This window comes from Pieris rapae, chromosome 10, assembly GCF_905147795.1.
Source record: "Pieris rapae chromosome 10, ilPieRapa1.1, whole genome shotgun sequence".
Taxonomy (NCBI): domain Eukaryota; kingdom Metazoa; phylum Arthropoda; class Insecta; order Lepidoptera; family Pieridae; genus Pieris; species Pieris rapae.
In genome coordinates, this window is record NC_059518.1 from 1,823,284 (window position 1) to 1,837,733 (window position 14,450).

Here is a 14,450-nt window from a genome sequence, read left to right on the forward strand (position 1 = left end):
CGCTCATAGACCGTCCATTGAGGACTGGCTTCAAACCTACGACCTCTGGGATGAGAGTAACTGCTGCATCTACTAAGCCAACACTGCTGATAGAAATTTCTGTTTTTACATTCACAATAAATGAGATAAGGTTGTATGTATTGAAGTTGAAGTCGTTATCAATGTAAGAAAAGCTAGCAATGTTTCGATGTCTGACAGATGCCGTTAAAACTTTAACTAGTTCCACTCGAAAGCTCCGCTTCAAAAGTTATATCTTTTAATAATTATCAATCCTTGGAATTGTCACGATTCAATACTTCTTGTAACTCATTAATAAGTCGTGCTCTATTCTGTTTAAATTGGAAACAAATTGCAGATCTTAAGATAACTAACTTACAATATTTTTTTACAAAATCATTTTTAAGAAAGGTCAGAAAATGACTTAACATATCTTTTGAAAAACGCTCACTCCATGTTAAGTGACCGTCGCCCATGGACACTATATGCCACAGGGGTCACGAATGCGTTGCCGGCTCTTTAGAAGAAAAAACTGCATTATGAAAGGTGATACGGGTAGAATTTCGGATTCTACTCCGACCACTAATGTAGAAACAGCTGCAGGTATCAATCCGAACAACTCTAAAGAAATTTCATGACGGCTCCGCGAGTTTCACTCACCGCACAAAATGCGAGTGCCTTCCCATTTGGCTGAAAATCATGGCACTCCCACTACGATGGGGATTGACTGATTACACTCGTGAAATAGCCTGTCACAGGCTACTTCACCAGTGAGCGATGTCTTCACGTCTTGATGCCAACAATGCCAAAAAAAGCTTATAGATGCAACTGTAATGTCCTTTATTTTAAATGAAGAAATACCGATGGTAGCCAATACGGTATCTTTAGTCAATGCTTGTATCATTACTTTGTACTGAAAACAATACTTTTTAATGTATATTATTCAAAGGCATATCACCCCCAACGAGGCATTTAGCACACACAATTAACACTTAATTAAAATAATAATTCGTTTTTGTCTGAAGTAATTAGGTCATAAAGCGATCTTTAGGTATCAAAGATGTTCTCTTTGGCATGACGATCTTTATTAGCAACTTTGTCGTCTAAACGTTAAAAGCATTGTCAAATTTAATAATTACTTGCGTAAAGTAAAGCGGGTTTAGTTACGCTTACAAAAGACAAGATGACTGGACGGTTAAATTTTTGAACAATTAGGTCAGTTCTGTCTACATTTATTCATGTAGGTTACATAATATACACTTATGAACGTCAAACAAAGAAATATATATATTAATGCATTTTACATTTACTGCCAGTTCTCAAATCAAGGGCGTAGAACGGAAGAGAAGAACTGGCAATAAACTCTCCGCCACTCTTTTTAATCGCCAAGTTTTTTCTTTTACACAACGTTTGTAAGGAACTGCAACCATTACCCCGTGTGCCATATGACATCTTGAGTAATAAAGAATAACACAATAAATTAAAAACAAAGATTTGTCCTCTATCGGCAGGAGGCATGGTGAAATAGGAGCACGCACTTACATACTCGTGAGAACAACACGCAAATACGTAGTATAAACAACTAATATCACCGCATATATGAATTCAAGTACGACCATTCACAAAAAATAAATCAAAAATATTCACTAAGGAAAGCAAGGTAAATTGTTAACTTTTGTAACAAATGAACTTAAAAGACATCTACATTAAAAACTACGAGTATCAATCCAATTTATGAAACTTCAAAGCCTGTAAAATTTATTGAATATATTTTATTCTATTTGAAGGCGAAGAATAATCACTGAGATAATTTAATACAAAACAGATTTTACTTAATTTTAAAGATACATAATTTATAAAAACTACAAAACTTATCACCAGGGAAAATCCAAATGTCAGTGAAGAAAATATCACACTTCTTCTTCTTCGAAGGGATCTTTCGCGATTTGTATGTGTTTTCAAAACTTTTGGTATAAATTTCTTTTTATGCGGTTGATTGTATATGATTAACTGATTACTAATATTATTGCATTCTTTAGCGACAAGTAAATGTATGTGTGTTTAATTTTTTTGTCGTTATATCAGTTCAAATAGCGTTGCTAAACGCCCATTGCGCTTCTTATTCGCATTGCTAAGCAAATAAGTATTTTAAATTACTAGTAAAATCTAAAATTTGTACTTGGAAGAAGTTTTATATTATTTATATTTGTTGTATATTTGTTGTTGTAAAGTTTATGTTCACCGTAATAGTCTATATATTTAGAAAATATTGTAACTGTAGATGTAAATGTAATGTGATTTAATAAAGAATTTCCGGATACAATGATATATATTGCCAGTTCTTCTCTTCGGTTCTACGCCCTTGATTTGAGAACTGGCAGTAAATGTAAATTCACAATTAATTTAATTTTCTTGACGTTCATAAGTGGACTTGTTTACCTATATGAATAAAGATATTTTTTGATTATTTATATTTGTCATGGATAAAGGATAAAATAACAGAGATCATTTTACAAATTTACTTACAAATATAGTGTTACATTATCAGCAAGTAAGATAGGTTATATAACAACGCTTTGATGAATAGGAATTGATTAATTAAACATGTTGAAAAACATGACATTCGCTTTTCAGAGCTTCCCTGAGTCTGGTTGAAAGCGCTATTGCGAGACTGATCTCAGGATCAATGCGTAGCTTTGTGCTACGACCGAATCCGGCCGAGCACAATTCATTACTTATTTATTCTCAATCATATATACATTATCTTTTCAGAAGTAATGATACGTTACTAATGCTAATACGATAATATCGAAAATAAGTATAATAAAATATATATGTAATACTAGCTGACCCAGCAACCGTTGTTTTCCCATATATATTATCTTAAGGAAACACTTTTTCGGTTCCATAAGAATAATTAAATAAAAAAATTGGAGTTGAGCGTAGAGGGCAGGAATCGATATAATTTTTTTTATATCCTCTTTGACGATATTTCCAGCACGCAGTTTGTCAATGTTATGTCAAACGTCAACGGTACATCAAAAAGGCTTTTGTGAGAGCGCTATGCACTGAAAAAAAAGTTGCTATCGTAAAAAAAGTCAGGATTACTCAATACGGTGGTTTAGTATTCCAAAAGGTTCTTATTTTCTCTCATAAGAACCTTCTTCAGACAATAACAAACACAACATAAAAATAATTAGCGAAATCGGTGCCGCCGTTCACGCGTAATGCCGTGACCAAGGGAAATAGGGATTCATTTTTATATAAACATTAAATACACAATATCGCTACTATGAACCCACTCTGTAAACATATAAGGATGTGGATAGTGTTAGAGACTTTCACTAGCAACGTCTTTGTTAACGGGGATCTGTGAAACTGACTGATTCCGCCTTTTGGTATCGCAAACATTGGCCTTCGTCGTCGCACATATCCCCTCGGTACAAGGAAACCAATTTTTTGGTATATTTATGTAATGTAATGTTTTATTAATTTTTTTCAACAATGGGAAGACAAGAATTTATGCGAGCAGAAATACGTCAAATCGATCAATTATGAATGAAGGTGGAAAATAAAAAAACAGAGTTCTTGGAACACTTGGGTTGCTCATCTCCTCCCCCCGCAAGATTTTAAGTTATGGTAAGCCAACTTACACTTGGTATGATTCATGATTCTGACATAGAAAAAGTTAATCCAATTTTACGTAAAGTTTGTGATTAGAACAAAAATAATAGTACGGTAAACAATTAAATGTAAATGAACTCTAACACGGTTTTTATGAGAAGTGAAGTCACCTTTGTAATTAGGTAATAAGGTTAAAAGGAGTTAAAGACTTTTTTACACGCAACTGACAGTACTGCACGTATCTCTGTGTGAGTGTAGTGTTGTTTTCATAATTAAAAACATGATAAGTCACAATAAACCACAGCTTATGTTAGCCTTTTTCTTATTAGAAAACAGCCTATACCTATTACACGTAGATTAGTGTTTTTGACGTAAGTCACGATGTTTTCCCGTCACCCCACGAGAAAGTATCAAATAACAATCCATTTAGTAATAGGCATTTTTACATTATATACATAGCGATATACATATTTAGGTGTTACATAGTTAGGCATATATTTCCTAGTTTAGGAGTGTGTAGGAAATTAAACATAATCAGTACCTAATATTTTATTTCGCAAACAAAGACCCCCCCCCCCCCCCCCGTAACTAGACACTGTTGGACTACTTAATGTGTGTATACATAAACCCCTACGTATGTGTGTATACATAAAACACAATTAACGTAAAAAAAAATAAACATATTAATTTTTGCTTCAACCCTACTTATAACAATATTATACATGTCGTTATAAAGCGGAAGATTTGTTTACTTTAAACACAAAACTCAGTGGCTTTTTTCGAAACTCAACTAGATGGAATTGTTTAAGCCAAAGTTTAAGTTTTTCAGTATTCAGACTTCACAATGACCCAAATTTTTGCTTAGCGTCCATTTACCTCGTGTTAAATTAATATACAAAACTGTATCCGTGAATAATTAAATTTGTGAATTTAAAGCAGAGTAACCTATTTCATGGTGTTGCGTGACGGTTGACATCTTGGAATTTCTTTTTTGACATGTGTCACGGATTAGTTATCGAACATCAAACTATTTATAATCTATGGTAGATTATACGCACGCATTTTTGAAACCTAATAGGTATTTTGGTGGGCGGCGAACTATTTCTGACATAATGTTGAAATATGTTAGTTTTTTTTGCAATAAAGCTCATAAAAGAGGTATTAAGTAAATCCATGGTGAAAATCAACTGTATCATGTGCATATCCCTCATTTTAAACCATCACAACACAGCCAAATAGGTATAACTTGGCTAAATGTATTGATTAATATTTAATGTTTTTTTCTTTACTTTGTTTGAACCTTTTTGTAAATATTATGTATTCCATCTTTGGCTGTATTTTTTAGTAATTTTTTTCTTATTATATATAATTTTTTGTTTAGATATAGGATTACGAATTAAATATAAATATTGAAATATTAAACTAGACTATAATTACCTCATAACATGTTTTGTTATTACTTCTGATATAAATAATTTAATATTCACGTTACTATTGCTAGGAATGAGAAGTAGGGTCAGCCGTCGGCCTAACATTTCGCGCACGATTTCAACACTTTCGATACACACGTATGAGTCAATAACGGACTTTCTATTAGCGAAAAACGATTGATGCAATGCAACAGACTAAGAATTAAGAGTTGTAGTTATTGAGTATATATTATACTCGTCACGTCGAACGTCAATAGGAAAGATGTTAAATTGATTCTAAATTTACATTTATTACCAGTTTGCAAGTGCACAAGAGGAAGCAGAACTGACAAGAGACTCTCCGCCACTTTTTTTTAATCGCCAAGTTGTGAGTCATACAAATTGTTTGAACTGAAGAAATTCCTTCATCCTTTACAGTAAATAGTTACTATACGCGTTGAATTAATATTATATTTGTAAAACTTTCAGGATTTTTATAATGAATCGATATAAATTTTCAACTCTCTTTCAAAATAAACGATTTATTTATCTAAAGTAAAGTCAAGCAACTGTCATCTATCTATACTAATTTTGAATGATTGCTTATGTCACAGTGTGCTAAGAAAAGAGGGTCATAAAACCACAGTATTTTATTACTGAAAAACCTCTACCTTTAAGCTCGTAATGTACCCAACGGATGGCGCAAGTAAAAGCTATCTTACAAGGGCTTTATGGTACACACTTTCAAATACACATTAACGTTTTTCTTAAAATGGATATTTTACCTATTTAACGGCACGGTTTATTCGAATATTTGAACTTTACAATCTTAAAAAAACTGGCAAACAGATCTGCGGAAATCAAGCATGATACATATATTAGAATAGATTTTTTTCAACCTTCTAATATCTAATTTAATATAAATCTTAGTTTATGTATGTACCTAAGACGATCTGAATAAAAGGCTATATTATTATTTAATGTTAAAAACAATAAATAATTAAGAATATGTCACGCAAAATTTATATTACTGATTTTTAAATTAATTCAGTAATATTTGCCACAAATAAACTGATTGTATTACTAATGAACTAACTAGGCCTTTAGTAGCTCTAATTATCAAACTAAGAAACTTAAATTTTGGTTATAACACGGGTGTTAGTCGTAAGCGGTGGTGCGTTAAAATGCTATTAGGTGTGGCTTAAAACTTCCGGTATTGCAGAAAACAAGTTTTGTTCGCTTCCTACAACTTTTTAGTACATGAGCACCATTTCAACTCGCAATTATTTATTTGAAAAACATTATTACTATAACAGTTTTACACACACATACAGAGATCACATGACATACAAAAACATGATACATGCATGTGCAAAATGAAAATAAAAAATTTAATATTTTTTCTCTCAATCGTTATGGGTAAGGGAACAAAGCCTGCAGTATGCAGTAATGTCTAAAGACATGGAGACTGTGATAAAATCGATCAGATTTCCATGTCATCAAAGCGTCGTTTACTGCAGAGTGACATTTTACATTAATTTAAGAATTATCTGTTGAAATCAATTAAAAAAATTATAATGGTATTCAGTCATTTTTATTCCTATATAAATAGAAGATATAATATATACGCGTATTTGGTAGCCTGTAACATCACGTTGATGCTTATTCCACGAAAATCCTATATTCATTCTATGAATCGGTTGTCAATTTTTTTTGTTAAATAAATATTGTCGATCAATTTCGTTTAACAATTTCTAGTTAAATTAAAACTGGTAAGAATCCATGCGTGTGTTTAATATAAATTAATATATGGTCTTATATCAGAGCAGTGTTAGACTAGTGGCTTTAGCATGCCACTGTCATTCCTAAGGTCGTAGGTTCAATGTGTGCATTTAACATTCGCTCTAACAGTGAGGCACAGGATGATGATCACCTACTTGCCTTGTATTGACAAAATCATAAAGTAGATTTAGAAACAGTGTTCCCTAAAAAAGGTTGTTACGTCACCGATTTTATTTATAACACATAAGTGATATTGAATTAAAATCAATGGCTCTACAACCTCTTTAGGTCCTGGCCTCATAATTCTGAATCTGTTTCATGATCATTTTTAAATCTAATATGCAAGTAGGTGATCAGCCTCCAATGCCTGACACACATCGTCGACTTTATGGGTCTAAGACATGTCGGTTTCCTCACGATGTTTTCCTTCTCCGTTCGAGCAAATGTTAAATGCCCACATAGAAAAAAATCCATTGGTGCACAGCCCGGGATCGAACCTTTGACCTCGGGTATCAGAGTCGCACGCTGAAATCTTCTGTGAGCAGTCACAGATGTTGAATTATCAAATATGTATATTTATTTTCAAAGACTGATATCGAATAAAACTTGGCTTTGCATCGAACACAGGGCCTGGTAACTGTTATGTAGGTATTAGTCATTGTATGTAAAGCATGTGGGAAGAAAGCTCAGTATTGCGTAGATTTTGTAGCACATTATCGATTTTAAAATATTCACATGGACAATGAGCTGATATTTATAGACGCCATACAATCTACATATCATGTAATATGCAATTATGCAGAAACATTACCTTTCTTCTTTCACAAAATAAAACATATAAAGCGATTTCATTACCTTTAAGTAACAGAGTTTTGTTGACTACATTCAGAGTATTATTCATTTATTATAAAATCTATATATTATTCCAATTTTAATTAACTTGCTACCAGCAACACTTTTTACTAATGTAACAAGAAACAATATAAAGTTCCAATTTTAAAAAATATTACATAAATCAAACATCGTGGAATGATACCTTGATGATCTTATGTTCCAAAATTAACGTATTTTATTTAATTTTTTATTGATCATCGTTATTTAATTCATGGTCGAATATAGGAACATGAGAATGAGAATTGTCCCCGATGCAAGAATAGGTTTCTTGCACCGGCTATCTATGGAGCCAATGTTCAATTGGTTTAATGGTTATAATGTTATAGTGTATATGTCACTGGCCTTAGTATGTATATAAGTTAATTATTTAAATGTGTTCGACGTCCTGGTGGACAGAAAACAGCTTATATGTAGGTATACAAATCACATATTAATAAAATCTATGTTTTCGGTGTTCGTAGTAGATACGTAATGTATAAACAGGCTGCTATAAAAATTGATTGGTGCATCATTAAATTAAGGGAATCGCTTTTGTACACAGTGCACAGCTGATCTTTTCCGACAGGTTTGTTGAGTGCTGTCAGTTGCGGGAATATAGAAGGTGTCCGCGTGAAAGAGGGAAATAAAAATGTTGCTATTAAAAAAAATAGTAATTATTTTAAAAATTATGGCCTACAAATCACGCCGTCAACAAATAAACGTATAGAAAGAGAGTCAATTAGTGCAAATCCGGGGATAGAACCTACGACCTCAGGAATGATAGTCAACACTGCTGATAGAATACATCGCAGAATTCTGATCTTATTAATCATATACGCAAAACATAAAACTTGAATATACAATTAAGCAGTGAAATCTCAGTACAGACTGTTTCAGGTCATAATAATAGTCAAAATTAGACTTAATTAAAACAGAACATTTGATATTGGCCAAGACTAAGGAGACATTTTGGACAGTAAAGAGACATCACAAGAAGTTACGTTCCCATCCTATGATAATTAAAGGAATTTTCCACATGGAAAAACCCACCTGTTTGGGTACTTAAGTTCAATGTCATAAAGACTGAAATGTATCTAGACTTAGATATTATCAAGTCTATCCTGGCTGAATTCGTAAACATGTTCAATGCCGGACAACTTAATTGCTAAAAGATAAGGTCAACAAGCGTGTCAAGAACAAATAAAAGTAGGGCCATAAAGCTTTCTTATCTCTGGCAACCGGACGACAGCGAAATGGGTTATCTACAATTTTTTTTGATCGTGAATACCTTTTTATGTTCATGATTTCAGTGAGTGGAAATAGTTTAGACAAATGCTTTAAAGCCCGATCTATCTTAAATCAAAAAGCGACGAGTGTCTGTCTTAGGAAGTCGGATCACCTTAGTGGGTTGTTTTCAGTAGAAAGATGTAATTATAAGCCTACCATTAATAACAGTATCATAAAGATGATAATGTTATTAATGGTAGGCTTATAGGTTATGAAAGTAAATAATTATGACAGGTAAGTTGACATAAAAATTTAATAAATCTTATCTTATCTCTTTAAACGAGCATTTCTTGTATATATATATATATTCCGAGATTCCAATTATATATATATATTTAGGGGGAGGGGGGGCATCGGAGGCGATAAATAAATCTAGCTAGGAATCATTTCTAGAAAATGTAATTTTATTCTGTCGGTAAGATCGAAAAATATTTGTCATTTTTCATCACTGCATTTGTATGTAAGTTTCGTACTTAAATATAAATAAATAATTCAAAAAAATACAACTAATAAAAAATAAAAAAATACCGAGAAAAGCTCGGTCATCCAGGTACTAATCTTAAATTAGTCCCAACCGAGCAAAAAACGTTTAATCTTTAGTTGCATTTAATAGACCTGCTTAACACATTCGTTTTATTAAAAAAACAGAATTTACACGATTGGTTTAAGTTACTTGTAGGAGATTGACTTTTCGATTAATTTCAGTGCGTTTTTACTTCATATATTATTATTTTTAATCAAAATTGACTTTTAAGAATTTAAAACAATTTCTTAATAATTATTTAGATTTCCACGAAAATCGATACCTGCATTACTTGCTCATTACGATTTCATGCTATACTAAAGGTCTAATGTCTTGGTACCGATATAATAACTTGAAATCTTAATTTGAACATCAAAGTAACGTTATGCGACATCGTAATGATTTTATTGCGTGACTGTTTTCAGTATCTTTATCAAAATCATAAAAATATAATATAGAAACGAAAATATTCAAATAACTCTTTTAACTCGATAATTTGTTATCTGGTCTTTACGAAGCTAAAACCTTTCAATCGAACTATTGTTCAACAAATTTATACAAATACATCTTTAACTATGGAGGCTAAGACATAACAACGGTTAGTTATTTAATACATAATCAATCAACCATAGGTATTTTAAGATAAGATCAATTCTTAACAGCCGGTAAAACGCTCATGAGCCTTTTAGTATGGTGAGACATAGGCAGGGATGTCATTGTTCCATATGAAATTCCGTTCTGGTAGAAGTAACTATTCCAACCGGCGCATTGCATGAGTATTGAAATGTTTGACAAATAATAAAAAACTCACATCATTAAAATATGCTTGCTCTAGCCGCTGTCTTGTTTTGTTTGCATCAGGTAGACTTGACTGCCGCCTCACACGGCTTCTTTGTTCTCGTTCCATAGTCATAAGATCTGATTTTTGTGATAACACCAAATAATGAAGCCGATGCACAATATCCATTGTTAAAAATCCTAGCACAACTGTGATTACTAGCAATATACTGATGATATTAGCGTTAAAATATCAAATATCATTTTTCTTTTAATACGCGAATGCACGAAAGATGTCATAATTTAATTTTTAACTAAGATGATTTAAAATATAACGTACAATATTAAGATTAACGTAGCACAACTCGTGGCGAATGCTAGCACACGAATGTCTGGTACAGTGTAGGGCGGGCGGGCGACTAATGACTGTCTAGGCGGCGAGTGTTCGATGTTGCGTCCTTAGTCTCACGTTGGATGTTTCTAGGCAACGAGTCATAAACAAAATGTCTCAGCTTATGAGCAAGATTTTATGTTATTATAGTCTGTTTAAAGAACACTTTTATACTTTTTTGAAGTTTAGGTATTTCACAAAGTCAACAAGTACGGGTGGTGATAGCCGATGTTTTTTGGTTTGTAATTTAGTAGTAAGTTTTTAATTGTATAAGCACTAGTTATCGATACCTCATCATCTCCTATGCTCCAATCCTCTCTCTACATATATATATGTAGTAGAGGATTTACAGCAGGGCCTAAGCCTAAACAGGCCTCATTGGACTGTTGGCAGTTTAACTCATTATGTGGGAATAAAAAGCTAAATGGCCCCAAGAATTATTCATTAAATGTAAATTTTAATGAAATAAATCTTATAGAGTATAAATCTGTATGATTTCATACTGATTCATGAAGGTGACTGAATAACTGGATAGCCAGTACAATATAATTTAAATAACAGATTCAGTTTCAACTTAACTTTTATTAGAAATAATTTAACTAAGTTATAAAACAAGAACACATTTTAGAGCCATAATACAGAACAAGATTAAGTAGCAAAACTTAAATTGTGCTATGTATTAAAGTATTAAGAAAACTAACTTTAAAAAAAATTATATAATTTGTACCTTTAAAGTATACCAGGCAAACATTTCTTAATTCCAATCAATTGAAAACATTAACTAAATAACCTAATTTAAGCTTAAACAATCCTTCATAGCACCTACTGTATTTCATGTCTTATTGCATTGACATAACTTCATGTATAAAATTTAATCTACTTATTTATTTTCATATATATTTTTTCAGACAACTCTACTATAAGAATCTCTTTATACACTCAAAAAATAATAATTGAATCATAGTTAAAATGATATGTAGTTAAATGTTTGTGAGATCTGTAAAGTATTGCAAACATGTACTTTGTTAAATTAACTAAACATTTTAATACAATTTCTTTAAATATGTAAACCATTTTCAAGGCTATGCTTCCAAAATTTTTGATTTTCCATTTAATTTTCTCAACTGTCCAAACATGAGGACTGTATTTATTAAGTTTTCTGCATAAATGCGTTGATTTGTCTCCATTCTTCTCAACTTTTGAACAACATATTTAGAGAAAAACTCTAGTTCATTTTCATTGCCCCAATTTGTTTGAACACTGTTACAGCCTTTTGAGGTTTGTGGACTGGTTTGTGTTGTTGACGTCCGTGATTTCTTTCTACTTTGTTCATGCAAATTATTAATATCTGTTTCATTCACATAAACTAGATTCAAGCCATTGTCCATTGCTTTGGCATTTGCAGAGTTAAGTTGAATTGTTAAATCATCTGGTACAGTCACCATTGGCACGTGATCATCTGTAAAAACTGGTGACGGTAGAAAGGAAACTCGTTTTCGCACTTTAACTACTGGAACTTTCTGGTTATCTGAATGATCTGTGGTACAAATTGTATGTCTTTGTTTAGGATCTTTTTTAAGTGTTGCATTTTTACTTTGCACTAGATTTTTATTACTCCAAAAGTTAACTTTAATTTTGGGTTTTGACTTTCTTTTGGCAATTGTTTTAGATTTAGGGGTTACTGGTGCAAGTTTGTATCGAACGCCGTCGTCATCTTGCTCCTTTGATTTTTTAGAATTTGATTTAACACTGTTGAAATATAAAGTATTTAGCTTATATTTCACATTTTCATCATCATATTTTATGTTATCCTTTCTTGATGTAATTTGTTTCATGATACTTAATGTGTCCTGTAAAAAAATATTTTGGAAGTTTAATACAAAGTTATTCATTCACTTATAGAAACGTCAACAAACAGTAGGTACTGACAGCGATCTTTCCCGCCCAAACTGTTGAGACTCATTTCAAAGTTAATTATACTGAAGTTTGTCTCAACAAAGTCGTAAGATAAATAAAGTTAATCAAATTTTAACTACATATAGGTAGAAAAAGAAATAAAACAACGTTACGTTGGTCCTTTACGCAACGTAAAGTAGAGGTTAGCAAACTGTTAAAAATTAATATTAACGTATTTAGATTTCTATAGGAAACTAGCTACACCTTACACTTATCCCGGTGTTGTAATTTTTTTTTGATTAAATCTTTATTGAATAGTAATAAAACAATTGTGTCACTAAATTACTGTGCTTATCACAAAGATATGTTTTTGGCCACAAATGTTACATAATCACATATAACACTTACCTTACGAAGTGAAATTAATTTTTAAACCACATCTAGTGTATTCACAACGATAATTAATGATAAATATAAAATTTAAATAAAACTTCAGCGCACGCTTCGAATTGAAATACACTTTCTGACGATCACAATAATTTTCTAAACAAATGACGGCTAGGATAGCTATTTCTATTGGCTACTTATTGTTACTACACTCTTTCCTATTGGTGATTAAATATGGTGACGTGACATTTGATGTTGACACTACATAGATTATAAATTACCGCAAGCGGTAATAAAAACCGAACCACTAACAAATGTGTAGAGTTTTAGCTAGATGGCGCTAATACACAAATGTTATTTAATAAAAGTAAAATAATTATTTAGATTTGTTTTTTCATAAATATATATATATGAAAAGTGATATACAACATAACTCTTTGTAGGAATGAAAATTTGTCAAGGTCAAATTCTATTACATTGTTTATTATTTGTAATCCGTGGTAAAACTTGATTTATTTTTTAATTTACAATTTATTATTATGATTATTGCATAAATTAGCCACTGATTTATAACAATATCCAGGAAACATCTAAATATTCATGATTAAATTTCTCATATTTTTCTAACTTTTGTGTATAAAAACTATTTCACAATAAATAATTAGCTATGTATAATAACTATAAATATCAATTTTTAGGCTATGATATTTCGACAATAATTTTTCAAGTAAAATTACATTTATTTTTATAAATACATTTAGTAATAGCTACTCACCATATGATTTTTCATCGAAATCCAACCCATTTTCGCCAGTAACTTAATTTTACGATTAGTATTCGACGTGATGAATTAATTTAAAAAAATAAGAGCACAATAAGCTTTATACAGCTATTTTAGTTCGCGTCAAATATTGAGAAGGTTATGTAGGCCGCGGGATCCTATCTCAGACTGGTGTAGGTACAGGAGGCTGTGCGCAATGCGACATCAGCTGTATCCTTAAATAAACTTATCCAGATTGACCTTTGTAACTTTTCTTTGTATTTTCATTAATCTATTTTTTTTTAATTATTACCAAATTTTAAAAATAGATACTAATAAATAGAAATATTAAAAAACTTACCAGTTAATTTTTTTTTTCACTTCACGTAAACTCGATTAAAAGTGATATAATTAATGTGAATAAATACTTTACTTATTAGATTAAGGTAATAAAAGTTTATCCGCGGGAAATATTGAAATATATTGATTGTGACCTCTCTCTGCAAGGTCCAAAGCAAAACATTTTCGTGACATGCGCATAAGATTTTAGTTTTCAAAATGTTTCTTTGTTCCAGAGCAAAAGTTGAAGGTTTTCTTTTGATGAACGGTTGAATGTTTTATTAGACAAGAGTCACCTTATTAAAACTGCTTTGTCCGAGTTAAGAGTGTGCTATGAATAAAATATTACTTTAATTTTTAATATACAATACCTAACCTACCATTTATATATATTTACTTACACAG

At 31.4% G+C, this 14,450-nt stretch overlaps 2 protein-coding genes across 5 annotated transcripts in view; both read right to left on the reverse strand.

Annotated features, from left to right (window-relative positions):
* Positions 1 to 14,450, reverse strand: part of LOC110999062 — a 140,091-nt gene that overhangs the window by 24,482 nt on the left and 101,159 nt on the right. The window lies entirely within an intron of this gene.
* On the reverse strand, positions 11,232 to 13,128 carry LOC110999071. Its single transcript, XM_022267959.2, has 2 exons — positions 12,968 to 13,128; positions 11,232 to 12,513 (listed from the first exon to the last, which is right to left on the reverse strand). Exon 2 carries the CDS (start codon positions 12,496 to 12,498, stop codon positions 11,746 to 11,748), a length of 753 nt encoding a protein of 250 aa, XP_022123651.2. The 5' UTR covers positions 12,499 to 12,513; positions 12,968 to 13,128; the 3' UTR covers positions 11,232 to 11,745.

What these genes read in the sequence shown, in the direction of transcription:
- LOC110999071 (XM_022267959.2), bottom strand. Translation starts at nt 12,498, where the DNA reads ATGAAACAAATTACATCAAGAAAGGATAACATAAAATATGATGATGAA.